At 31.6% G+C, this 26,028-nt stretch overlaps 1 protein-coding gene and 1 long non-coding RNA gene across 2 annotated transcripts in view; one reads left to right on the forward strand and one right to left on the reverse strand.

Moving 5' to 3' along the window:
• Positions 1-18,383, forward strand: part of LOC111698744 (glutamine synthetase) — a 25,638-nt gene extending 7,255 nt beyond the window's left edge. Inside the window, exons 5-17 of the mRNA XM_023469160.1 lie at positions 1,286-1,387; positions 1,420-1,439; positions 2,614-2,674; positions 3,736-3,797; positions 6,439-6,505; positions 8,600-8,629; positions 11,641-11,693; positions 13,001-13,063; positions 15,416-15,471; positions 16,446-16,512; positions 16,817-16,843; positions 17,712-17,763; positions 18,339-18,383. Of these exons, the coding sequence (XP_023324928.1) occupies positions 1,286-1,387; positions 1,420-1,439; positions 2,614-2,674; positions 3,736-3,797; positions 6,439-6,505; positions 8,600-8,629; positions 11,641-11,693; positions 13,001-13,063; positions 15,416-15,471; positions 16,446-16,512; positions 16,817-16,843; positions 17,712-17,763; positions 18,339-18,383 (705 nt within the window). The remainder of the gene's footprint in view (positions 1-1,285; positions 1,388-1,419; positions 1,440-2,613; positions 2,675-3,735; positions 3,798-6,438; positions 6,506-8,599; positions 8,630-11,640; positions 11,694-13,000; positions 13,064-15,415; positions 15,472-16,445; positions 16,513-16,816; positions 16,844-17,711; positions 17,764-18,338) is intronic.
• LOC111698734 (uncharacterized) lies at positions 4,546-5,326 on the reverse strand. The gene is made up of 2 exons (XR_002764601.1): positions 5,195-5,326; positions 4,546-4,743 (listed from the first exon to the last, which is right to left on the reverse strand). It is a non-coding gene; the product is annotated as an uncharacterized LOC111698734 (long non-coding RNA).
• Positions 18,384-26,028: the final 7,645 nt, after the last annotated feature.

The raw sequence follows: 26,028 nt of genomic DNA on the forward strand, positions 1-26,028 counted from the left end.
CTTCTTAATCTCCTGATTATATAATGCTTGTTCTCTTTATCTTCTTAATCTCCTGATTATATAATGCTTGTTCTCTTTATCTTCTTAATCTCCTGATTATATAATGCTTGTTCTCTTTATCTTCTTAATCTCCTGATTATATAATGCTTGTTCTCTTTATCTTCTTAATCTCCTGATTATATAATGCTTGTTCTCTTTATCTTCTTAATCTCCTGATTATATAATGCTTGTTCTCTTTATCTTCTTAATCTCCTGATTATATAATGCTTGTTCTCTTTATCTTCTTAATCTCCTGATTATATAATGCTTGTTCTCTTTATCTTCTTAATCTCCTGATTATATAATGCTTGTTCTCTTTATCTTCTTAATCTCCTGATTATATAATGCTTGTTCTCTTTATCTTCTTAATCTCCTGATTATATAATGCTTGTTCTCTTTATCTTCTTAATCTCCTGATTATATAATGCTTGTTCTCTTTATCTTCTTAATCTCCTGATTATATAATGCTTGTTCTCTTTATCTTCTTAATCTCCAGATTAAATAATGCTTGTTCTCTTAATCTCCTTAATCTCCTGATTAATTAACCGAACAGGATTAAGGATATCCCATCCTAAAGTTTTCAGCTGAGGTATGAATTATAAATCAATGTTAATAATTTTGAAAAAATAATTTTTTTAAATTGCGAGATCTCTAGAAAAGTGACTTGCGCATTTCTATTGCAAGAAAACATATAGTAATTATCAGAATTAAACATATCCTCCATATTATTCAGCAAACAAAGGCTTTTAAGGTTACCATTGGGAATCAGGCATTACAAAATTTGCATAGAGGGTCACTTGAAATCCCATTCAAAATATACAATTTTTTTAATTATATAAATCATGACCCTAATCTAACATTTTCAGTTAAAAAATTATAGATTGAGTCTTAAATGATTAGTTTGAAATAAGAACACGCCAGAGCTTTGGATCCATAGATTAATAACAATACAATAGAACACTAGTTGTAGTCCTTTCAAGATGTAGGGGCAGAAGTCCAAAGGAGTTAAGCGCGTGCTGCGTTAAATGCCAAGACAGAGAGAGAGCATGTGCGTGACTCCTTTGGGCTTCTGCCTTATGGTTATTGTGAACGAAATAACCTTTAATCTTGAAAAGACTACATCTAGTGTACTATCTGTATTGTTTATTAATCTATGTTTGGATTACTGGTGATTTGGCTCTTTTTTAGTGAATTCATTATATGACCCTTTTTATTAACCATGTGCTTTAATGTTGGACTATTCTAGGAATTTACTATTCTGGATTCTGATAATCACCCGTATGGTTGGCCAAAAAATGGTTTCCCCGGACCCCAAGGACCCTACTTTTGCGGTGTGGGGGCTAACAAGGTCAGTTTTAAGACAGATTTTTATTTTTTTAGATATTAATGGATAAACTCAGGTGAGTATATATAAAATACCTTGTGAATACCACATTAAACTCCCTAGAAGGGGTTAATTCATTTTGTGTACTGTATACCGTCTCGTTTTGGTGTACTGTATACCGTCTCGTTTTGGTGTACTGTATACTGTCTCGTTTTGGTGTACTGTATACTGTCTCATTAATCAGTTCATAAAAGTTGATATGTTATAATAAATATAACGGCTTATTGTTTTTCAGACACTTGTATATATGCAACACACGTTTTTATTATTTATAACTAATGAATTAATATCATACTTTTAGATTGTCTGACGTTTTTTGTCGTGTCAAAAAAAGCAACATGACTCACAATAAATCAACATTTTGTAAACTTGGTTAAAAAATGTGCACATTTTTAAACATCCACGGGTTCACTCGACCAATTTTGTCTAAAAACATCCCTAGCAAAATTCCCTTAACCTCCCTGTAAAGAAGTTGTAAATAATTAAAATTAATCTTGAGATGAATCAAAGGAGGACGATCTAGCATTCACCATAGTTTCAGTAGAAGTAAATATTTCCATTTACTGTTATAGCGCCGACATTAAGGATTTATCTCTAATTGGATAATGAGCTAGATAGAAAGATAGATGTTACCGCCATACTATTTCTATTGGTTTAGAATAGACACCAAACACATGTCTGAACCCTGATTGGATCAGGCGCTAATGGACTCGGCATACAGGAGTGCATTGATCTCTATATCCACACTTCTAAAGTTTTCCGTTCTGGGCGCCTAACAAGTTGAGTTGAAGAAGCTCAGAGCAACGTTTATGTAAAAATGTACAGAAAATAAAGAAAATAAATATTTGTATTTGCATTTGTATTTGTATGTGCACAACATACATGATAATTCCTAAATATCCATCTCGATTGATTGATTATTCAAATATATACAAACAACTGTCTAATTAGTAAATTCCGGCCGGGCTATACATGGGCCGGCCGGTCCGCGTCAACAATCCATCCTCTTTAGTTTATCCATAAAAGCCTCAAAAAATGTCTATACCTGCCTTCATAGATATCTAATCTATAGACAATATTGTCTAATAAGAATAAATCAAATAATGTCAGAAATCAAAGCTTAAAGAGAAAGTCTTCATGGTTGTATTGATACAAACGCTGACCATTGTACAACAAACTTTACTTTTCAGGGCCTGTATGTATTCTGGTGTTAATATCTCAGGGATGAACGCTGAAGTGATGCCAGCTCAGGTTTACAAATATATACAGAGTTATCCAAAAAGGATGAGACGGAAAAGACGACCTGAAACTTATGAAATATGAAGATTACAAGGTTAAATTAAGTATTCTATCTTTAATGCTATCTTTTAATGGCTAATGAGAGAAAATAGAGAGCATAAATTCTGTATAGTCGTCTCTGAAGTCTCGATCATCCTTTGTGGGTAACCCGGTACTTAACTCAAACTCATTACTATAGAAGTAATTTCAACTTTATTTATTGAGTAGCGTCTCCGGCTTACAATGATAACCATAACAAATTTATGATTAATACATGCATGTATTATCCATTGTCTTCTCTTTAAAAACTGATTATTTTCAATTTCAGTTTACAAATATTTACTTAAATAATATAAAGTTCGTGGATTTTTAAAAAGTTTATATATGTTTTGTATAGAGTGCATGGTAATCAGGAAACTATGGAATTTTTGTCGTTAATAATCATAAAATGTTTCCAAGTATTTGTATTTTCTATATATAAAGCCATTAAAGCCAGCTTGAGTCTTAACTGATAATTGTATGAAATTTTTATTTGTAAATTTTAAAAATTACAAAAACAATAACAATATTTCTTACACAAAAGTAAGAAAAAAGGCGATATTTATTTCATATTTTTCTCATTATCATTGTGACTTCCCAGAGCGCTCTCCGCACCCCTGTCTTGTAATTATTACATCTTTTGAATATTACTTTAATTACAATTGTAATTGTACAATGTAAAACAGAGTAATTTGTAATCTCGTGGATTTGTCTGTTTTCAATTGTGGTTTTACAAATCAATTTTTAAACAAAAGAATTTAGTTTTTGCCACAAACAGCTTTTATAATCACCAAATCTTTGCAACCCAATCCAGTAGACATTAGAAATTTCAAACAAGAAATTCTTTTTAGATCAAGAAGTCTTGGTTTACAGAAAAAGGTTGCAAAGAAATTTGGGTATTATCGGTTCAGCCGTTTCGAACTTTTAAGCAGACAATCCAATAGACAGACACTTGAAAATGTAAATTGTATAAACATTTCAAATATTATTTTCAGTGGGAATACCAGGTCGGACCATGTGAGGGAATAGAGATGGGAGACGATCTATGGATGTCAAGGTTTAACCTTTTTATCAATATTATTTTATAATGAAATATTTACAACAAATTTTAATCTTATAATCCTTAAATATTTTCAACATGATGTCCTGGTATTTCAAACATACTAGTTCAAATAAAATAAAAAATAAAAGGTCTATGTCATGAGGTTACACAAATATGTGGATTATAGCAAAGACTTTGCTAATTAAAGATAGCGCATTAGAAAATCAACGCAAATTTGACGCATTTTCTGGGGTACCAAAAGATAGTAACTAATGTCGTCTTCTCCAGAAAAGTATATATTTACCCTGTTGACGTTTCATATTGTCATCTTTTGTAATGTATTAAATAGTTATTTAAAAACAAAACAATGGGAAACCACCTAAGTTTATCTATCTTGAAATATTTATTTTGTCCATAGTCCATAACAGTGACTAGTGGAAAAACAATTAACATAATTTACAGAATTCATCACTTTTTAAGTTGAAATAACGACGATATCTTCCTCATGGTTACCCAGATAAATGTTTAAATGGAACCGTTGTTGATAGGACCTTTAATGGGTTGGTAACTTGAAATTACATCAGTCCTTTGGAACATTTACTTTTGGTTTGAAGTATATGAGTGTTTATAAGAAGAAAATTAATGTCACATATCTTGTATGCAATTGTAACCTTGTACTATTTAACAGTAATCAATTATCTCATTACTTTTTCATTCAAGATTTAATTCTCTCTCTACCTGATTTAAATGAATTATTGAAAAATATAACGTCATAATATTTATTTAACAGTGTAATAGTTTTTTTCACACTCTGGAATTCATATGATCCAATTAAAGAATTCATCCAAACTTTTTTCTTTTTGGATCTGCTGGCATTGTAAACGCAGACTCTCCTATTCTTGGTTGGCTTGGCAGTTGGGTATCATACATGTTACTTTGCTAGGCAGTGGCACCGACAAACCTGAATTTATCAGAATTATTCATTGAATTTGTATACATAAAACTCCGGAATTTGAAGACGAAATTTAGACAATCTGCATGTTTACTGCTCAATTACGGTATTTTATGTTCATTGAACTATTTAATCAAAAATTTAGTCTAAAAGTCGTCTTTATATTCCCCAGTTTTATTTTCACCAATGTATTTCTTTAATCCCCCTTTTTAAAATTCTCCAATAATTCATGCCTCAAACCTTTTGTAATAAACTTTAAAAGACTTCTAAGTAAAAGGTCGTCCATTAATTCGCATTTTTAACGAAACTGTCTGTGATATTTTTTTCTTTAATGGTAGATATTTTTCAAACAAAATTCCCATAAATTAATCGAAGAGTAAGATTAATACATTAAGTTATGCGATATTATTTCTTTGCCTAAGATTAAACAGAAGACGACATTTACACAATATTTATTTACCGTTTATAATATTTGAAATTTCTGGTCCCCTCTCTTCTTCATTGCCAGAAATTCCATTCCATAGAACCTCAGAAAAAATATTTGACGACATCTGAAAATTTTCACTAACAATTATTGGCTATTTTTAATACAAAAGAGATGCGTAACTTTATCACAAATTCAGCTATAATTCACCAAACGATCCTCATATCCAACAAATGATTAAACCAATTTTAAAATAAAAATAAATATCGTTAATTTTAGTTAAATTTCAGCACAAAACATTCACAATTGAGTTGAATATCTAAGGTTTTAATGTCGATTGTTAGACTCTCAAACAACCAAAATAACCAATGACGTCAAAGTACAGCTGTACAGGCGTACACAATAGTCGGATAAATTTCCAACGCCTCGTCTTTATAATTAGCAAAGTCTTTGGATTATAGAAATTTGAGTTTGTTGCTAGTGTTCATTCAAATTTATTGCAATTTTGTTATAAGATATCTGTTTCTTTATATCTGCGTCTGATATCTGTTTCTAGATATCAATTTATTTTTATCTGTTTTTAGATATTATTTCTAGATATCTGCTCCTAGATATTTATTTATTGATATCTCTTTCTAGATATATGTTTCTAGATATCTGTGTTTAGATATATGTTTCTAGATATATTTTTCTAGATAATTATTTCTAGATATCTGTTTCTTGATATCTGTTTCATAGATATCTGTTTCTTGATATCTTTTTCTAGATATCTGTTTCTTGATATCTGTTTCTTGATATGTGTTTCTAGATATCTGTTTCTAGATATCTGTTTCTTGATATCTGTTTCATAGACATCTGTTTCTTGATATTTGTTTCTAGATATCTGTTTCTAGATATCTGTTTCTTGATATCTGTTTCTAGATATCTGTTTCTTGATATCTGTTTCTTGATATCTGTTTCTTGATATCTGTATCTAAATATTTGGATTATAGAAATTTGATTTTGTTGCGAGTGTTCAAATTCAATTTAACTTTGTTATTAGATATCTGTTTCTTAATATCTGTTTCTAGATAATTATTTCTAGATATCTGTTTCTAGATAATTATTTCTAGATATCTGTTTCTAGATATCTGTTTATGGACAAATGTTTCTAGATATTTATTTCTATATATCTGTTTCTAAATATCTGTTTCTAGATATCTATTTCTAGATAGCTGTTTCTAGATATCTGTTTCTATATATATGTTTCTAGATATTTATTTCTAAATATCTGTTTCTAGATATCTATTGCACCGTGTTGCTGAAGATTTTGGTCTCCTGGTGACAATGGATCCTAAACCAATGCAGGTGACGTTTTCTTCTCTGATTAAAGGGAGCAAATGTTCATCTGAAAAGGAGGGTATATAGGGTATATAGGGTATATAGGAGGGTATATAGGAGGGTATATAGGAGGGTATATAAGAGGGTATATAGGGTATATAGGTATATAGGAGGGTATATAGGGTATTAGGGTATACAGGAGGGTATATAGGAGGGTATATAGGAGGGTATATAGGAGGATATATAGGAGGGTATATAGGAGGGTATATAGGAGGGTATATAGGAGGGTATATAGGAGGGTATATAGGAGGGTATATAGGAGGGTATATAGGAGGGTATATAGGGTATATAGGGTATAGGAGGGTATATAGGGTATATAGGGTATATAGGAGGGTATATAGGGTATATAGGTATATAGGGTATATAGGAGGGTATATAGGGTATATAGGAGGGTATATAGGAGGGTATAGGGTATATAGGAGGGTATATAGGAGGATATATAGGATGGAACATCAATTTTTTCGCAGTGTTAGCAGAGAATCTATTGTGTGGATATCGTTTATCTGTAATGTTTAATCTCGATATTCAATGTGGGCACTGTTAAACAGGATAATACTGCTTTATACTTTCAGTTTAGATATACCCATCACGGGATATTAAAGAGGAATTAACCCTATCTCTGCTGGGGTACTTGAAAACCAGGATATGCTGGGGGGGGGTCAATTTGACCCCCCCCCCTCTAAATCCCATGTTTGATGTCCAAATATGACAAATGATACATCATTATAAAGCTCTTGTGCTCTACTTTTAGAATCTGCAAAAAAATTGGCAAATTTGCAAAAATTGAATTTTTTATCGCAAAATCCAGTTATATTGTAAAAATGTTTGCAAAAAAAATTTGTCCAAAAAATGAAAAATTATATTTTTGTAAAGCCCTTGATCATGCCATTTCAAATATGCAAAAAATTTTGCAAAATTTTAAAATAACCTTATTTTTAACCAAGAAAAACATTCTATGTGCAAATTTCCTTTGACAGGTTGTTTGCAAAAAATTTGCAATTTTTTTTCGCAAAACTTGTGCAATTCGTTTCCTTATGTCAAAGGCTTTCCAAAAAGCTAAATTTTATCACAATCTGACAAGTGGAAGTGGGTCAAAACAAAGATTTAGTTTGTTACAGGAAAAAGCAGTCATTCAGGCAGTGTGCCTGAGGACTCAGGCAGTTAGTATTAAAGCCCGGTTTTAGGCCTAAAGGGAGGGATTTGGGTATGTAGGAAAAGTCAGAAAATTTCAACAGCCTCAGACCAATACTTTTTGAGTTATGTAAAAAAAAACTACATAGGGGGGGTCAAATTGACCCCCTCCCCCCAGTAGGAATAGGGTTAAATGAATTATAAGATGAAGTAATATCTTTAGCCATAGTTCACTAAAGTTCTAACGTCTGTTGTGTATCCTGAGATTTATTTAAAATATTTTAAATTTAAAAATTCAAATTTTTCTTCAAAGTTCGAAGATGTTGTAAAGCCTTCCACAGAACAGGGACAATTTTCATTGAGGGATCAAGTCTTGAACCTTAAAAGTGCTCCACATTGGATATCGAGATCAAGCGACCCGGCGACTATTACCATGAAGTATTTGCTTATTGTTGGGATCGCTTCAATCCAATGCAAACCAAAATAAGCAAGAGCTGGGAACTTTTGAATGGTGGATATCGGGATTAATCCTTAATCTTCTCTTTTTCTTAATCTCCACATTAAGTAATGCTTGTTCTCCTCTTGTTATTAATCTCCAGATTAATTATCCGATCCCATCCTAAAGTTCCCAGCTCAGGTCTCACACAAAAATCAAACAAAAGCTAAAAATAAGCAAATATGGCAGTTTTAAAATGTAGATGTCTAACGCTACAAAAAAAAGGTTTAAATGAGTTGGTGAAGTAAATTTTCAAAGCTCAAATCGGGGCGACGCTTCAAATTTGACGCTGTTTAAAAATCAGATTTTTTTAATCTATGTAAAATTTGTGCCTAACCTTCAAAGTTGTAGATATCTGTAGATATCTGTAGATATCTGTGGATTTTTAATATTACTTTCACAGATTTTTTATTATTTTTTTTACTTTTCTTCAGATTGTAAACTTGAAAGGATACCCGGGAATGGTGAATATTGTAGAATAATTAAGAAATGTTTTTTTATTCTGAACATTTTTTTTGATGATAAATTTTTTTCAGTAGGGAAGAAAATCACTTTGTATTATCTGCACATTTGATCCTTTAAAAAATATGATTAGAATTGAGACTTTGATATTTCTGTTGAAGGGACTGTTTGCGGATTTTCAAGTGAACCGACATGCAAAGATAACGGTGTTAGGTACTTCCCCAAAGGCATTTTCCCAAGGGCGACTTCACAAGTGACAGTTTTCCAAGCGGCAACTTCCCAAAGGTTAGGTTAGGTCCGCAGGCTGCATTGGGGGCCGAGCGCCGTGGCTGGGGGGGGGGGGTCAAACACTGCAGCTACAACAGATTTGGGAAGTTGCCACTTGGGAAAATATTCTTGGGAACTTGCCACTTAAGAAGAATCCTTTGGGAAAGTACCTGAAAGCTTTGTCTGATCAGGCTAGAATTATAAATCAATGTTTATAATTTAGAAAAATGATTATTTTCAATGGTGGTTTCTTGACTTGCACATTTATCCAGTTTTACTTTCACATGTATTCTGCAGGAAAACATAAAAGTTTTATGAATTAGACAATTTTAAACCTAGAAAAACGACAATATCTTCCACTTTCTTGATAAAAATAAGGTTTCAAGGGTACCGTTGTGAATCTGACAATGTCATTTTTGCATGAAGGATACCCTGATATTACGCTTACAGTCCCTCTAATGTCAAGCAACAGGAATTGATTACTCGCCTTAAATTATAATTTTCTGATGGTTAAATTTCAAACTGTGAATTTATTTTTCATAAATGAATTCAAATTAAATTTTCAACTTAAATATTTTACAAACTAGATAAGTTTTCACTGAAAATAATTTTATTTTTTTTTATGCACAGTGCACAATATACCCCCTACATCGAACGAACCTCTTAAAAAGATGTATGTATTGTGCAGTGATCGTCAGAATAATATGGAACAAGAAGAAGACCAAAATATATTGCTTGATTATTTATTTATCTATGGATTATACCAAATAGATTATCAAGTACAATAGGAGGAAACAGAGAAATGGATCAATTATACAAGACGTCACAAGTGTCAAATATAACAAGGAAAACGAAATTTTCTCACATTAGTTGACATATTTTTCAAGATTAAATATAAAAGTGTAAAAACAGAAAATAAATAACACATAAAATTGCACCTTTACTGTAAGATAAGCACTTTATTCACAATTATTAATAATTTTGTCGGACACAAAAACTGAGTTGACACTTGTGATGTAAGAATACAGCTGTACTGAGAGTGTACAAATACTACGTTGCCATCTATTGTACTAGAATCTATTTGGATTATACTGATCTAGTTACAGATTGGAAAAAAATGTTTAAAAACAGGAGTAAATGTTTATTCCACAAATACAGAAAAAAAAGTATGCTTAATAATAAAAATTATAATTGATAATAAAATAGTATTCTTTTTGTATAAATGTTAAAGATAAGTGATATATCAGTTTATAGATCTTTAACTAATGCTAAACAAGAATTATATATATTTTTAAAACCTTTTGACAGCAAATCTTAGATTAAGAATTTAAAATAATAAAATTTGTAAATATTTAAATAGAATAAATAATATAAAGATGTTTGAAGAGTAGAGTGGGCATATTTCATACATATATAAATCAATAATCTCTGTTTGTCTGTTTGTTTGTTTGTTCGGATGTCCGATAATAACTCATGAAACCCATGGATAGATGTGCCTCAATTTTTGATATTGGAACTTTTTTGGGAAGTATCGTTAATCTTGATATTTGATTCTTTACGACCATAAACCGGTGGTGTATTTTTCGACCTACGTAAATCAGCTATAATCCACTTCTGACCTACGCCAAATCCGCTATTCTACACATCCGACCTACTAACACGTGGTTTTATAGCTGCTATATGGACTTGTCCGGCCTTAGCGCCCGGCCCCCTAGCCTTTCCTAGCCGTGGCACTCGGACCCCTAGCCTGTCCTAGCCGTGGCGCTCGGACCCCTAGCCTGTCCTAGCTGTAGCGCTCGGCCCAGAAATTGACTTAACCTAACCTAACCCTCAAATAATAAAAAAATAAACAGCTGGCGTAGGTCCGATATTGCAGTGGGTAGGAAAGTTAGTAGGTCACAAGTACAGTAGGGGGATGTTGCGTATAGACGATGTAACATTACTCTAGAAATCTTTCCTGGTGTAATGTGAGTTCACATTAAATTTGGGCCTGATCAGATCAACAGTTTTGATGTTTATTGGATACAAAAAATCACAATGGCCAAGTGACGGGATTAAATGGCGGCATTATTGGACATCGTTGATGCACTTTCCTAATGGAGGATCACCTATAAAAATAATTTTAACAGTCTCATCATATATCATCTTTACCATAGATTAATAACAATATAGAGAGAACGCTATATTTCGTCTTTCAAGATTTAGGGGTTTTTCGCTTACAATAACCCTAAGGCAGAAGAACAAAGAAGGTACGCGCATGCGGCGTAGATCAGGCTCTCTCCCTGTCTAGCGCGTAACACATTTGGGCTTCTGCCTCAGGGTTATTGTGAACGAAAATCTTGAAAGGAAGACATCTAGTGTTCTATCTGTATTGTTTTTAATCTATGATTTTTATGTTTTATTTTTGCAGAGACGATGACGCACCACTTTACTCTTTATTTACATATATTTGTAATTGTATATAATTTATAATATTGTAATTATTAATTAATATTGTACATAACGCATGTGACATGAGTCCAAATTAAAACATGAGGTTTATGTGTAAACTTTTATAATCCATCTTTTTAAATTGATAATGATTAAATTTTTTGCTCAAGGATTGTTAGATTTTCCGTCTTTGAACAGAAAGACAGATTTTAAGATTTTTTAACATTCATCATGACTGTCCACCGATTTTCATGTTTTTTGGGACTCTCTTTTATGAAAACAAAGATTTAATTTTAAAATATGATTTTATAATTAGGGAGACTGGAACGGAGCAGGAGCGCATACAAACTTCTCTACACTCTCTATGAGGTATAGTGGGCACATAAAACTGTGGAATAGGAAGACGATATTTAAAATTATCTATTTTTTTTGTTTTGTTTTACCCTGTAGCTTGAAAATTAGCTTGAAATGGCTCCGTGTACACTATACAATTGATGTTTATTGGAAATTGTGCAGAATTTTTATCCCTCCCCCCACCCCAACCACCCCAGGAATTTACCTTTATTCCCCCCTTTATTTACCCCCCCCCTTTTAAGGGACTGTACAGAAAAAATGAAAGGGGGTATAGAGACTGAAACCTGAGAATCTCAGGAGCTGATTGAGACCTTTAAGAGTTCTATTTTAATGTTCTTGTCTCGAGAAATTTATGTATATGCAATTTTGTATAGAACAGTTTAATCCCACAGGAGCCTGAGAATCTTAGGTTTGCTCCTATTATAATTTTTTTATTTTGATTTTGCATTTTGATAGATATAATTGATAATATTATTACATTTAATCCGTATAAACCGTATTACGTCACCAGAACTTCAGCAAATGACAGTGCAGTAACGTTGTCACGTGATACAGACGAAAATCACGAGACCAGTATACTGCACTGCACATTAGCTGAAGTTCTGGTGACGTAATACGGACTATACGGATTAAATGTACTACTATTATCAATTATATCTATTAAAAATGCAAAATAGAAATTAAATAATTATAACAAGAGCAAACCTGAGAGTCTTTTTCAGATTGGTTTCGTATTTGCTGAATATGATCTGTTTAAACCTACAACTTTTATACAAAATTGCATATATATGAATTTTCGTAAAAATTTTACACAGTTTTATATCAATTTCTCGAGACAGAAACATCAGATAGATGTTTTATAGATATCGGTCAACGCCTGAGATTCTCAGGTTTTATCCTTTACCCCCTTTCATTTTTCCTGTACAGTCCCTTTAAGCTGCCATCCAAAAAAAAATTTCTGGAGAAAATTAAAGTGCAAAGTATCAGCTATAAAGTATATCTGCAGAATGCATTTGGTTGCCATCATATTTTTTTCCATTCCATTTCTTTTTTTAATAATTTATATATCGACATGTTTTTGGCATACATTTTAATCCAAAAACTATAACTTAATACGCCATTATTATATTGCATTATAGCATAGTATGTTCTTTATTGAAAAAGCTATTATAATCTATAAACCTATGAAAATTCGAAAGGGGGAGAGGGGTATTATATTTGACCCCCACAATTGATGCAATTAAAAACTGCATTATTGGATTCAATTGTATGTTTGAAATATTTAAATTTCTAAATATTGTTAAATTACTTGTTATATACAGGGACGATAACGGAATTATAGAGATAGAGCGAGCTATTGATAAACTCTCTAGACATCATATCAGGTCAGGGTCCGAATTTAATGAATTCAAATCTTGAGTCATCGAACCAGCGCGTAGAGGTAGCTGAAAGTCAGTGACCTTTCTAATTAATTAAATTTGGTCCCAGCATAAAATATTTCCATTAGATCGTGTGGTTTAAAAACATTCATTTAATGACCCTGTGACTCTAAAAAAATTGTTACTGCGTCATAAGGAAACGAGTTTTGCCGCAAACTCTGATTTTCTTATCCCTATATCTTTGCAACCTAATGTCGTAAACCTTTTCAAACTATGATTAAATAAACAAAGTTTTAAGATAGTTTACACCATCAGTATGCAAAGATATAGGGATTACTAAATTTGAGGTTGTGGCTAAAAACTCAGTTCCTTTAACTATTTGTAGTCTAAAGGAAAGGTATAAGGTTAACATTAAACAGACAAATTATTAATTAAAGGTAAAATTTATGCGACATTACTATTTACTGGTATGACTTTGTGACCCCAAAGCTGCTCTAGTAACGGGCAGCCGTAGTACATTTGAGTTTCCGATCCAGGTCAACCTTTCCGGTCCCAGTTTGTACAGCACCGTACGGACATTGGGTTAATAAAGCAGACAATCAACAGGACTAGCCGGTGCAACAAGGTTTACTTTAGTTTGACTGGGTTTATAGATTTCCTCGTAAAAAAAACTATTTTATGAATCATGAAATAATTAATTATTTACATATTGTGAATTATTAAAACTAGAAAATTGTCTAACTTTAACCATTTTATTACTTGATGCATTTTCTAAAAAAACATGAGTGCACTAGCAGTGTTACTAGCAGAGCATAAACCACAAAACTGGAGAATTTCTCAAATTTTAATGCTGAAAGGGACTGTACGCATTATTTCAAGTGACCCTCCATGCAAAAACGATAACGCCCGATTCATAACGGCCTAATCACGGGAAGCCGCAGTAAATTTGAATTACCAAGCCAGGTCAACCTTTCCGGTCCCAGTTTGTACTGTACCTAGCTCTATGGACAGGACTAGCCGGTGCAACAAGGTTGACGCGGTCAGACTTTATGCTTCATATAGGTTGAATTTACTTTTACTAAAGAGGCAGAGGTGCGTGTGATCAAGTATGAATTATGTATCATGGTTTATCATTTAAAAAGAATATTATTTTTAAATTGTGGTTTCTTAGCAAAAGTGACTCATATGCTCCTTTCTACTATAGGAAAACCTAAATGAATTTTTATAAATAAAAATTTTAAAATCTATGAAAACGACAATATCTTCCACATTATTGATACGATAAAGATTTCAAGGGCACTGTTTCATCAATGTTTTAGAAATGGTCGACTTTGAAGTGTTGCAACGCCTAAGGCTTTGATTTTATCGCTCTAACTCACATATGCTTTTCTGTAGACCTTTACATGTACATTTTAGCCCTCTAGAGCACTTGTTTTTAAATTTGCTTTTTAAGAAGTAATTGGCAAAACTTTCATAGATTTTTCCTTGAAAGCTTTCAACCTTTAAAGAGATCATAAAGGAAAAAATGAAAGGGGGTATAGGCTAAAACCTAAGCATTTTAGAAGTTGATTGAGACCCATGAGAGTTCTATCTGATGTTCATGTTTCGAGAAATTGATATAAAATAATAAAACTGTGTCAAATTTATATGAAAATTTATATATATAAAATTTTGTATAAAAATTGTAGGTTTAAGCAGATAATATTCAGCAAATACGCAACCAATCTGAAAACGACGATATGCCAGAGGAGCCTGAAAAACTTAGGGTTACTACTATTATTATTTGAATTTAATAAATTTTTATTTTTAATAGATATAATTGATAATATAATTACTACGTCCGTATCACGTGACCAGAACTCCCACCAATGGCAGTGCAGTATGATTGTCACGTGAAACAGACAGAGACGCAGTTTTATATCAATTTCTCGAGACAGGAACATCAGATCTCTTTTGGGTCTCGATCAACTCCTATACCCCATTTCATGTTTCTTTTACAGTTCCTTTAAATAATGGTGGCTTACAGTCCCTTTAACCCGACAAATAAGAACTTCACATTACTATTTTAATTTTTCATATTTTACTCCTGACTTGCGCATATTTGCTTTAGAAAAAAATAAAGGGAACTTGTCAGAATTATCACTTTTCCATTTTGTAAAACGCCAATATCTAGGATATTATATATATATATATCAAGGATATTATATATATATATATCTAGGATATTATATATATATATATCTAGGATATTATATATATATATATCTAGGATATTATATATATATATCTAGGATATTATATATATCTATATCTAGGATATTATTTATCAGATTCTTCAAGTATGTTTCTCTATTTCAGGCATATTAAAGCTTATGATCCACATGAGGGGAAAGATAACGAACGAAGATTGACAGGTAAGCTAGTAGGGTGGGTCAAATAGGCCATGATATGCCGGGTACTGTATAAAGTCTAGCCGCGACATCAAAGTTAAAACCATGGAGTAAAGAATAAAAGGGAGATATAACTGACGCGGTTCGCCCTCTACCATATGATCATAAATGCATTGCAGACGGTACTCCATTTTTATAAGAAATATTCAGAATAGGTTATTGTATACGCGGTAATTGTACATCAACAAATATTTCTTATTGAAATTAAGTACCGTCGCATGTATAATCATATGGTAGGGCGAACCGCGTCAGTTATATCTCCCTTCTATTCCTTACTCCATGGTTAAAACCGAGGAGGCATTGGATAGGGTCGGGCTGGTACCTGCCCTGTGTCACTACGGCCGGTACAAGGGGTGGGTCAGATTCGAATTCAAATTGACCCGAGTCCATCCTTGGACTAACCCAAAACTTCAAAATCACAAGCCTGGATAATTCTGGAAATTTGCTCACATGATTATAGATTTTTAAAATAATTTTATGCCCCAGATAAAAAACGTAAGAATATATTGTAGAAGCCTGACTTTTAGTTATAAGAAAATATGATTTTGTCCTACATGTTAAAATTAGAATTGAGTTTGCATAAATGCGCAAACAGTTTCACTGATATTTCGCAAACTTGTTCAATCTCGGATTTTACACTAGTCATTCTTAGTATGTTAAACGAGTAAAAAATGAATAAATAAACTTGTGAAAATATGTTATCATTCTGAGTTATTGAGACTTCTACAATATGTATTTCCCAAAGAAATTGTAATAAATGGTAGACCGTTTTTATCTCTTTATCATCATTGTCATAAATTTATGAATTAAATATTTCAGAAAAAGATATGACTGAATAAAATATCAATCTGGTTCTAAACTTTGCAATATAGTTACAAAAATCATATTTTCCAGAAATTTCTTTAAATTCGATCTATATAATCTCTGATTTTGTTCAGGTATTCATGAAACCTCTTCAATCCATGATTTCTCAGCTGGAGTAGCAAATAGAGCCTGCAGCATCAGGTCAGTTTATTTCTTCTACACATAAATTTGACTTCTTTGTCCGTCAAGTCTGTTGGTAACTAATAAACGTCAAACGGCTGAACCGATCATAAAGCGTTTTTTTGTAAGGCAACTCAGATGATTACAGAAAAATCCGCAAAATTTCGAGTTTTACAATTGACAAGACAAGAAAAAATGACCGCTTGAAAAGGAACATTTAAAAAATCTTGGAACGGGAACGCCAAGTGTCATCAAAGTCAAGTATAAATCAAATCACGGAGAATATCGATCTTAAAATTAAATGTTTAAATTTGTTTTATTTTAGGATTCCAAGAGAATGTGCAGAAGAAAGGTATTCTTTTGAAAATTATAAATTAATCAGAATACAATTTTTTAATACACTTTAAAGTTAAATTAAAAAATCATATCATCTTATTTATATGACGTGGAAAAAAACTTACAGACAGATGCTAATTAAATACAGATTGTTTTCTTTAATTAATAACGATACAGATAGCACACTATATGTTGTCTTTTAAAGTTTTAGTGGTTTTTCGTTCACAATAACCCTGAGGCAGAAGCCCAAAGGAGTTACGCACATGCTGCATTGAATGACAAGACAGAGAGAGAGCATGCGCGTAACTCCTTTGCGCTTCTGCCTCAGGGTTATTGTGAACGAAACCCCACTAAATGTTAAAAAGACGACATCTAGAGGTCTATCTGTATTTTTATTAATCTATGGTTTTACGTCTCATGACGTCAGAAGTCAATAAACTTATTTTTTTCTTGATTTTGTTATATTTATAACATATTTCCGTTAAAATATTTACTTACAGTAAACCCAATAAAAAATATATAAAAACGTTTGGGCCTTTAATTCTCAAAAATGCGATGGAATTTTTTTAACTTTTACAATTGAATATCTGCCCAAACTGCCAGGGAACTCCACATGACACAAACCAAACCCGCTCACTTAACCCCAAGCAGTCTCATGGGACAAACCACAGGAGGCTGCAAGCTTACTTGGACAATATGACAATTCTGGCCCCTGCAAAAAAAAAATATTTAAATGGTCAGATAGACTATTTTAGTGCTCCTAGCACTAAAATTTGGGTATTTAAAAAATGTTATTTCCGAGAATATCCAAAAATCACACAATTATGCAAATAAGTCATTTTCAGTGATCTTAAAGAATTCTAGATAAAATTTTATTTTTGTAGAAAGGGATATTTAGAGGATCGAAGACCTGCATCCAACTGCGATCCATATCAAGTAAAATTTTCATTGAATAGGCATTTAGGGTGCTTCGCACCCCTGTTCCAGTAACGATTTAGTATTTAATGATTGCTTTTTAGTTTCATGTCGTCATTTTTCATTGTACTCTACAAATTACAATAAACAAAATTTTTGCGGATTTTTCTGTTTAAATTGGTCAAAATTCAAAAATAATATATGTTAACATTTCTTTCAAGGCAAAATTTTTCAATTCTGTGAGTTCATAATAATTTTCCGGGTTGCCACACAAAATTTTGGCTTGATCCTTTCTGTCTTTTTGACGTTTTTCTTGGATACAAACGGATAGACAGACGTACAAGTCACATCAAAAAAAGAATTCCTAAAAACAAATTGAAATCCTTAAAAAAATAATAAGCAGGTTTTTTTTATATAATTGAAAAGCTCCAAATTTAATTGAATTTATTGTATTGTATTGTATTGTATTGTATTGTATTGTATTGTATTGTATTGTATTGTATTGTATTGTATTGTATTGTATTGTATTGTATTGTATTGAACTGAGACCCTATCTAGATACTGAGACCCTATCTAGATACTGATACCCTATCTAGATACTGAGACCCTATCTAGATACTGAGACCCTATCCAGATACTGAGACCCTATCCAGATACTGAGACCCTATCTAGATACTCAGACCCTCCTATCTAGATACTGAGACCCTATCTAGATACTGAGACCCTATCTTTAGATGTTTCCTGCTTTTCCGTAACTGCCCGTCTTGTATCGACCGATATGTTAAGGGTTACCCATAAAAGATGAGACTATTTACGAATGCGTCGAAAAATAATCGTTGACTATAGGTTGTAATATCTAAATGATTTGTTTGAAATTAATTTGATTTTTTATGATCGAGTAGTATATCGCAACTTTCTGAATTTGTATGAACGCTACGTTCTTCAGTATAAGTCGTTTTTGACAATTTTCTCCTTATAGACGTAACAGATAGAAGAAAGAGTAGTAGCGATCAAAAGCGATTATTTTTCGCCGTAAACATATATCCCCTTTCATTTTTCGCGAACACTCTCTTTAAATGATGACCAAAAAATCTCGAGGTTAAAAATAGATCGCCATATTATCAATTTATTACCTCTAAATTAAATAACCGGGGTTTTTCATACCCTGCAGAGATATTTGATAATTGAGGGATCAACTGTGTCTACAAATGCCCACATTGGATATTGAGATCAAGTGTTCAAGTTTTAAATTAATTATTCAATTAAATATTTTGAAAATAAAGAAACGAAATGTAACATAATAGAAGAAAAAAGTTTGTGCCCATGCCTAAATTCTGTACAGCCGTCTCTGAAGTCTCATCCCTTGTGGGTAACTATAATAATAGAATTTTGGAAGTGCATCAGCTTGTAATATGAGTAATATGTCCTTCTTTTTTATAAAATAGTTTTTTTTTTATTTTATACTCATTAAAAATTATCTGTTTCTCTGATCAATTGTTAGTAAGTAAGTAGGTTTATAAAAACTTGTATCTAATCTTCAAGTATCGTTAAATATAGTGTTTTTAAATTTATACTGTTTTGTTTTTCTTCAAGTGTATTCAAGAAATTTAAGCAAATGTAATTACCCACAGTTTAGTTTTCTATGAAACAAAACTTAAATTTTTATGAATGTTTAAAAAACCTTCATTTTAAAATAAAAATGTGAATAATATGTTCTAATTATGATACGTACTATTTTAAATTTATTTGTAATGCATTGCATACTGAATATGCAATTTATTTTTATTCAGCCGCCTACAAGCATTCAAGCGGTGAAAACTTAATTTTTTCTTGCAGAAAGTATAAAACCGTATCGCGTGAATTATATATATCAAAGTGCTAAGTACACGCAGCACCTTTTCAAGGCTGTCCTAGTCGTAGCAATCGGTCCCCAGTCTGTTCTAGTCGCGGCACTCGGCCCCCTAGCCCATCCTAGCCGCAGTGCTCGGCCTCCATAGCAGCTTGTGGCGCCTCAGAGGGCCTAACATAACCTTTGGGAAGTTGCCGTTTGGGAATTTGCGGATATGGGAAGATTTTACTTAGGAAATTGTCACATGGGAAGTCGCCCTTGGGAAAGTACTTAATACCAAGTGTACTCTGTACACTTAAGTTTCTTGGAACTCATTTTTTAGTGAGAAGAATTAGGATATCTCAGTTGATTATCAGACAATTTTTAAATTGAGAGTCACATGAGATTGCTTTTTTCAACATTATGATCTACCATAATGCATTTTAGTAGATAATTGAAAAACAAATATTCAATGCAAACAAAATCGTTTTTTGTAGTTATCAAAAATAAACCTTTGAAACCTAAATGTGTTTGGATCTAAAAAAATTTACTTAAACATTTAAAAAGTGAGAAAAAATTTTTTTTTCCAGATTTTTCTCTTTCCTCTTTATATTAAGCATCTTATGAAAATTTTGTATCCTTTAAAAACAAAAATTATTACAGAGATAGCTAGAAAACTCTGACTATGAAGACGACTTTTAGAATCAAGTTATAACTTGAAATGGTCCATTGTAGACAGACCCATTTCCCTTAATTAATGTTTTCATCAGTGTCTAATAAAACTATTAAAGCAAAGTGTATTTAATGGTGTTACAAAGCAAATTGTAGTACTAGACACAAAATAAGTGAGATGGGTCTGTTTAAACTGTACAATTGCTTCGTACCATGCTGATTGGACTATTTAAAGTCAAATCTTCAGTCTGAAAGTCGTCTTTACATTTCAGAGTTTTCTGATAATCATTGTATAATGTCGTCTGCCTATTCCATTATTTTTTGGTTCTGAAATAAAATGTAAAATATATAATATATGTATATATATAATAATATATGTATATATATAATTGTTACGCAGTGAATGTCTCAAGTGCTGGCAAATCACAAAACATATTTATTTATCATTTTAGATTTCTAACTGACAATGACTTGCATAAATGTGTTCCATTCTTTTCCCTGGAACGCCGATCCAAGCCCCTGGAGAAAATTATAATTTTTCTCAATTTTTTATATAATAAGAGCCATAAAACTGTGGAATAGGAAGACGACATTAAACAGATACTAAAGTATGTTTGATGTTGTTTACAAAGTAACCCAGTTTTCTGGTAACTAAATCAAACTTTGCTAAATGGGTCTTTTTACAATAAACACTTGCTGGGTCTTATATTCTTTGCACTTTCTAAAACACTTAAGTCTGAAATTCCTCTTTTCCTATTCTATTCGATTCCTATTCTATTCCATGCATATTCTATTCCATTACCATTCTATTCCATTCCTATTCTATTCCATTCCTATTCTATTCCATTCCGTTTCTATTCCATTCCTATTCTATTCCATTCCGTTTCTATATTCCATTCCTATTCTATTCCATTCCTATTCTATTCAATTCCTATTCTATTCAATTCCTATTCTATTCCATTCCTATTTCCTTTTTACATGGATATATTCCTTCATTATTTTAAAATAGATTTAGCGCAAAGAGCGCTTTTCCAAAATACAAACATGTGCAGATGTCAGCTTATAGTCTAGCGTAATGGTCTCACTTTCATTTTTACATGGAAATTCATTGATTGATTTGGCGAAAATTGATTGATAGATTTGGCGAAAATTTTTTTTTTTCAATTCTATGACTTTATATATTATTTGGCTTTACGTCATTAATTAATCATTCTCTGTTTCGATAAAAAAATTTTATTTTTTTCTCTCTATTTTAGAAAACAATAAAGTATTTATGTTCTTGTTTTTGTAGTATATAATATGCATCTTTAGTAAATATTTATAACGCTGGGAAAATTAAAGTAATTTATCATTTTGATTTAATGTTTAATGTTAAATGTTAAATGCGGTTTTCATGAAGATACGAAAGTCAAGTTTATCGAAAATGTAATGATTTGACTAATTTATTCTTAAAAAAGAGTATATTTACAAATTTTCTTCAAGATCGTTTTCCCTTTTTTTCATTTGACAACTAGTTTTTTTTCGTTTTATTTGTTCATTTTCATGTGATTTAAAAAAAATTAATATTGATTTGTTGGTTATTATATCATAAGAACTAAGTAAAGAGGGTCAACCCGGACCAAATTATATTTTCAAAAATGTGGAGCATTATCAGCACCGAATTTCGAAGATTTGACTAATGCGATAAAACCATTATTTTGGTAAAAATTGCCACGAATTTCGTTTAACAAGTTTTGATCTGACATCTAGCCATTTCAAGAGTAAAAGATAAATCGTCAAGCTGAATTTCAGGTTTTATTTTCCAAAACAACAATTTTAGAAATAGCTTCGCCATTTTAATTATACAAATACAACAACAAATAAGTTTATTTCCTAGTATTTTAATCAAGGAGCATGCAGTGAAACCCGTGAAATTGTGGAATAGAAAGACGAAAGTTAGACTTAAGTCACTCCTGAATGCCAAGTTCATTAGCACCTGATCCAATTAGGGTTCAGACATATGTTTGTTGTCTATTCTGAACCAATAGAAATAGTATGATGGTAACATTTATCTTTCTATCTATCTCATTATCCAATTAGAGATATGAATCCTTCAATCGGCACTATAACAGTAAATGGAAATATTTACTTCTACTGAAACTAATGTTAGGTTATGTTTTTTAATAAGTAGGATATGGATCATACAAAAATATTCTATTATAATAATTCTTGTCAACATACTTTTCTCCTTCATCCTTTATTTTCTTCTTATTTTGACTGTTCCTTCCTTTATTTTGGTAATAATTTTGGATATTTAACAAACGCCGTCTTTTCCATGCACATCATATTGGGGACCACTGTGACTAGGAGAGCTTTTCATTCATTGTTATCTTAACCTTCTTTATCCTGAGCTGAAAACTTTAGAATGTGATATCCTTAATCCCGATCTGTTAATTAATCTGGAGATTAAATTCATGAGGAGAACAAGCAATATTTAATCTGGAGATTAGGAAAAAGAGTGGATCAAGTATTAATCCTGATATCCACCATTCTAAAGTTCCCAGCTCAGGTGATTAAAGAGACTGTAAACGTAATTTCAAGTAAAATCCTCTATTTACAGGATTAAAGAGACTGTAAACGTTAATTCAAGTAAAATCCTCTATTTACAGGATTAAAGGGACTGTACACGTTTATTCAAGTAAAATCCTCCATTTACAGGATTAAAAGGACTGTACATGTAAATTCAAGTATAATTCTCCAATTACAGAGCGGCCTTTCAATTCACACCAATACCCTTTAAACTTTATCTGGAAAAGTGTTGAATTCTGTCTGAATTCGTTCCTTATCATAAATCCGCAAGTAGCTTTTAGATAGATCGCCGATTGATAATATAAATTTTTATATAACTCCATTATTTCGCAAAGAAAAAAGGTTCAAAGGTTAATCGGACATGCCACTCTTTGAGTGAACAGTCCCTTTCTTCTTGAATATTTGAAACTAAGGTCCTTGATTAAATATGTGAACAATCCTATTAAGTCTCCTCAATGTCTATCTGTAGGTTTGCTAAGAATGACTTGCACCTATACTAAACTGACCCTCAAGCCAACTTTCCACGCTATAGTAGAGAAGAACAGATATTACAGAGATGGGATTAGTAGAGAAGAACAGATATAAAAGAGATGGGACTAACTACAGTTTAACACAGAACTTCGTAGACATCGAAAGAATTTATAAAATGTCGTTTTCTAAACCTACATTTAGTTTTCTTAAGGTATAACTATATTGAACTCTTTAAAACTGTTCCCGCATATTTCATTACTATTTATCTATTTTTACAAACACTGAGATTTAGGTATGATAATATAATCTCCATTGAAGATTTAGGTATGATAATATAATCTCCATTGAAGATTTAGGTATGATAATATAATCTCCATTGAAAAGTTGTCAAGACGACATTTTATAAAGTCTTTCGCTGACCCCGAAGTTCTAGGTTAAACTGAAATACAATCTAAAAATGTTGAATTCTATTAGTTTCTTTCATTATTTCTGCAGCACAAATCCGCAAATCACGATTAAACAGAAAAACAAAAAACAAAACAAAAAAATTCAATTAGAAAAATGAGAATATATCATTCAATCTTGATCAGACAACGATTGAAAAGGGACCATTATAAATCCTCTGTATAAATGGAAGATCCCTTGAAATTTCTTGTACATTCCCTTTACCTATCTAAATATTATGTTTTGTTCGTGTCCCGCCAATAGTACCCCGAGACAGAACTAAAACCAATGAGCTCCTCTCCTGTACGATCTGTTAAATCTGTGGGGAAAAACTTGTATGTGTCAAGGTGATAATTTCCAGAGTCAACTACAAAATTAAAATTAAATAGACATTAAATAGAGATTAAAACTTTATATAAATAGATATTCTGGACCATATATCAATGGCTTTAATTTACTAAATCACTCAAAGTGAAAAGCAAAAAAAATTGATGATATGAAAAGTATAAAATGGGATCATTTAACAATATTAATTTTTTCTATAGTATTCTTGTTACAGAGTAATACAGTTTAACACCTTTCCATCGGAAATCAACAATTTTCCATCGGAGATCAACAATTTTCCATCGGAGATCAACAAATTTCCATCGGAGATCAACAATTTTCCATCGGAGATCAAAAACTGGTCAAGGAGGACCAACAACTTTCCATTGAAGATCAACAATTTTCCATCGGATCGGAGATCAACAATTTTCCATCGGAGATCAACAACTTTCCATCGGAGATCAACAATTTTCCATCGGATACCAAAAGATCAACATCTTTTTATCGGAGATTTACAACTTTTCATTGGAAATAATTTTTTTTATTGGAGACAAACACTTTTTCATCCAAAAACAGATACCTACAAATTCTATCCGTAATCACCTCTTTATCTTTTTGAAGACCCTAAACTTGTATCATAGGACCTTAAACTTTTTACCAGAGGCTCCACTTTCAAAGGAACGCCCCTAATGGAGACCCAGGAAAAAACCTATAAAAACATAAACCATGTCATTTCATTCATCGAAGAACCAAGATGTTTTATTTGAGTTTAATTGGAGCTTTTACTCTCGCCTAAATCCATTTCACAAGATTTAATTGGAGAACCCCATACTATTTCAATCAAAGAGAATAGAATATATATTAGAGGGGAATTTAGAAATATATATTTGTATGGTAATAGAAATATATCAGGTCCACAGCTAGGTTATGAGCATAGAGAATAGAATATATAGAGAGGAATTAAAAGAATCCCTCGGTATGAATTTTGTCTGTCCCTTTCAGCCTGAAAGGGAGTTCAAAGTGTACAAATCATGAAAATGTTCATAAATTATATGCAGTAGAGTACATTAATACAGTATGTTCCCTAGACTATCCATTTCAATTTCGAATTTTTTAAAGCTCTTAAATAAACTTTATAAAATTAATTAGGTGAATAAAAAACATTATTTGATTTATAGTTATAACGGAAAATCATCGTTTGTAAAGTGAAAGGCATAGAGTCTATGTGAAATTATCATTGGTCAATTATGAAACCAGCCTATTTCATAATTTGGTTTTCTTTTAATATTGATTTTAGATTTTCTATAAAATGATGTTCCAGGGCCCAAAACGTTATATAGCACAAATATGTGAAGTACACCTGCAGTATGGAAACAGTACAACAAAATGGCCATTTTTAACTTTTTTCTAGTAAATTCCACTCTAATATATATTCCATTCTCTTTGATTTCAATACATATTGTACAAAATACACTTAATAGATTAAAATGGTATTATATAACACAATTAAGCCTATTTCATAAACGTAGGTACTAATAATTTTTTGCGCAACTTTTCGCAATGGTGTGCAAATATGCTTGCGGTTTACTCGGAATTGCGCAGTTTTGCCGAAAAGGAACTGAGTTTTTGCCACAAATTATGATTTTACAATCGCCATATCTTTTCAACCTGATGGTGTAAACCTTTGATATTTCAAACTATCATTATTTGATCTAAAATGATTCATAGTTTGAAATATCTAAGGTCTCTGACAATAAAATGCAAAGATATAGGGATAAGAAAATCAGAGTTTGTGACAAAAACTCAATTCCTTTGCTTTCGTTGGAATCCCCAACTAGTTTTGAACAACTCGGGCGAGATTCACTGAAGAATTTCTTTAATCAACATTTTAAAATCATGATATATGACTTCAATTTTCTGAGATATTCACTAAACAGTTTCTCTATGATGTAATTTGTGTGTATGATATATATAAATGT

The sequence above is a fragment of the Eurytemora carolleeae genome, unplaced genomic scaffold (assembly GCF_000591075.1).
Source record: "Eurytemora carolleeae unplaced genomic scaffold, Eaff_2.0 scaffold318, whole genome shotgun sequence".
Lineage (NCBI taxonomy): Eukaryota > Metazoa > Arthropoda > Copepoda > Calanoida > Temoridae > Eurytemora > Eurytemora carolleeae.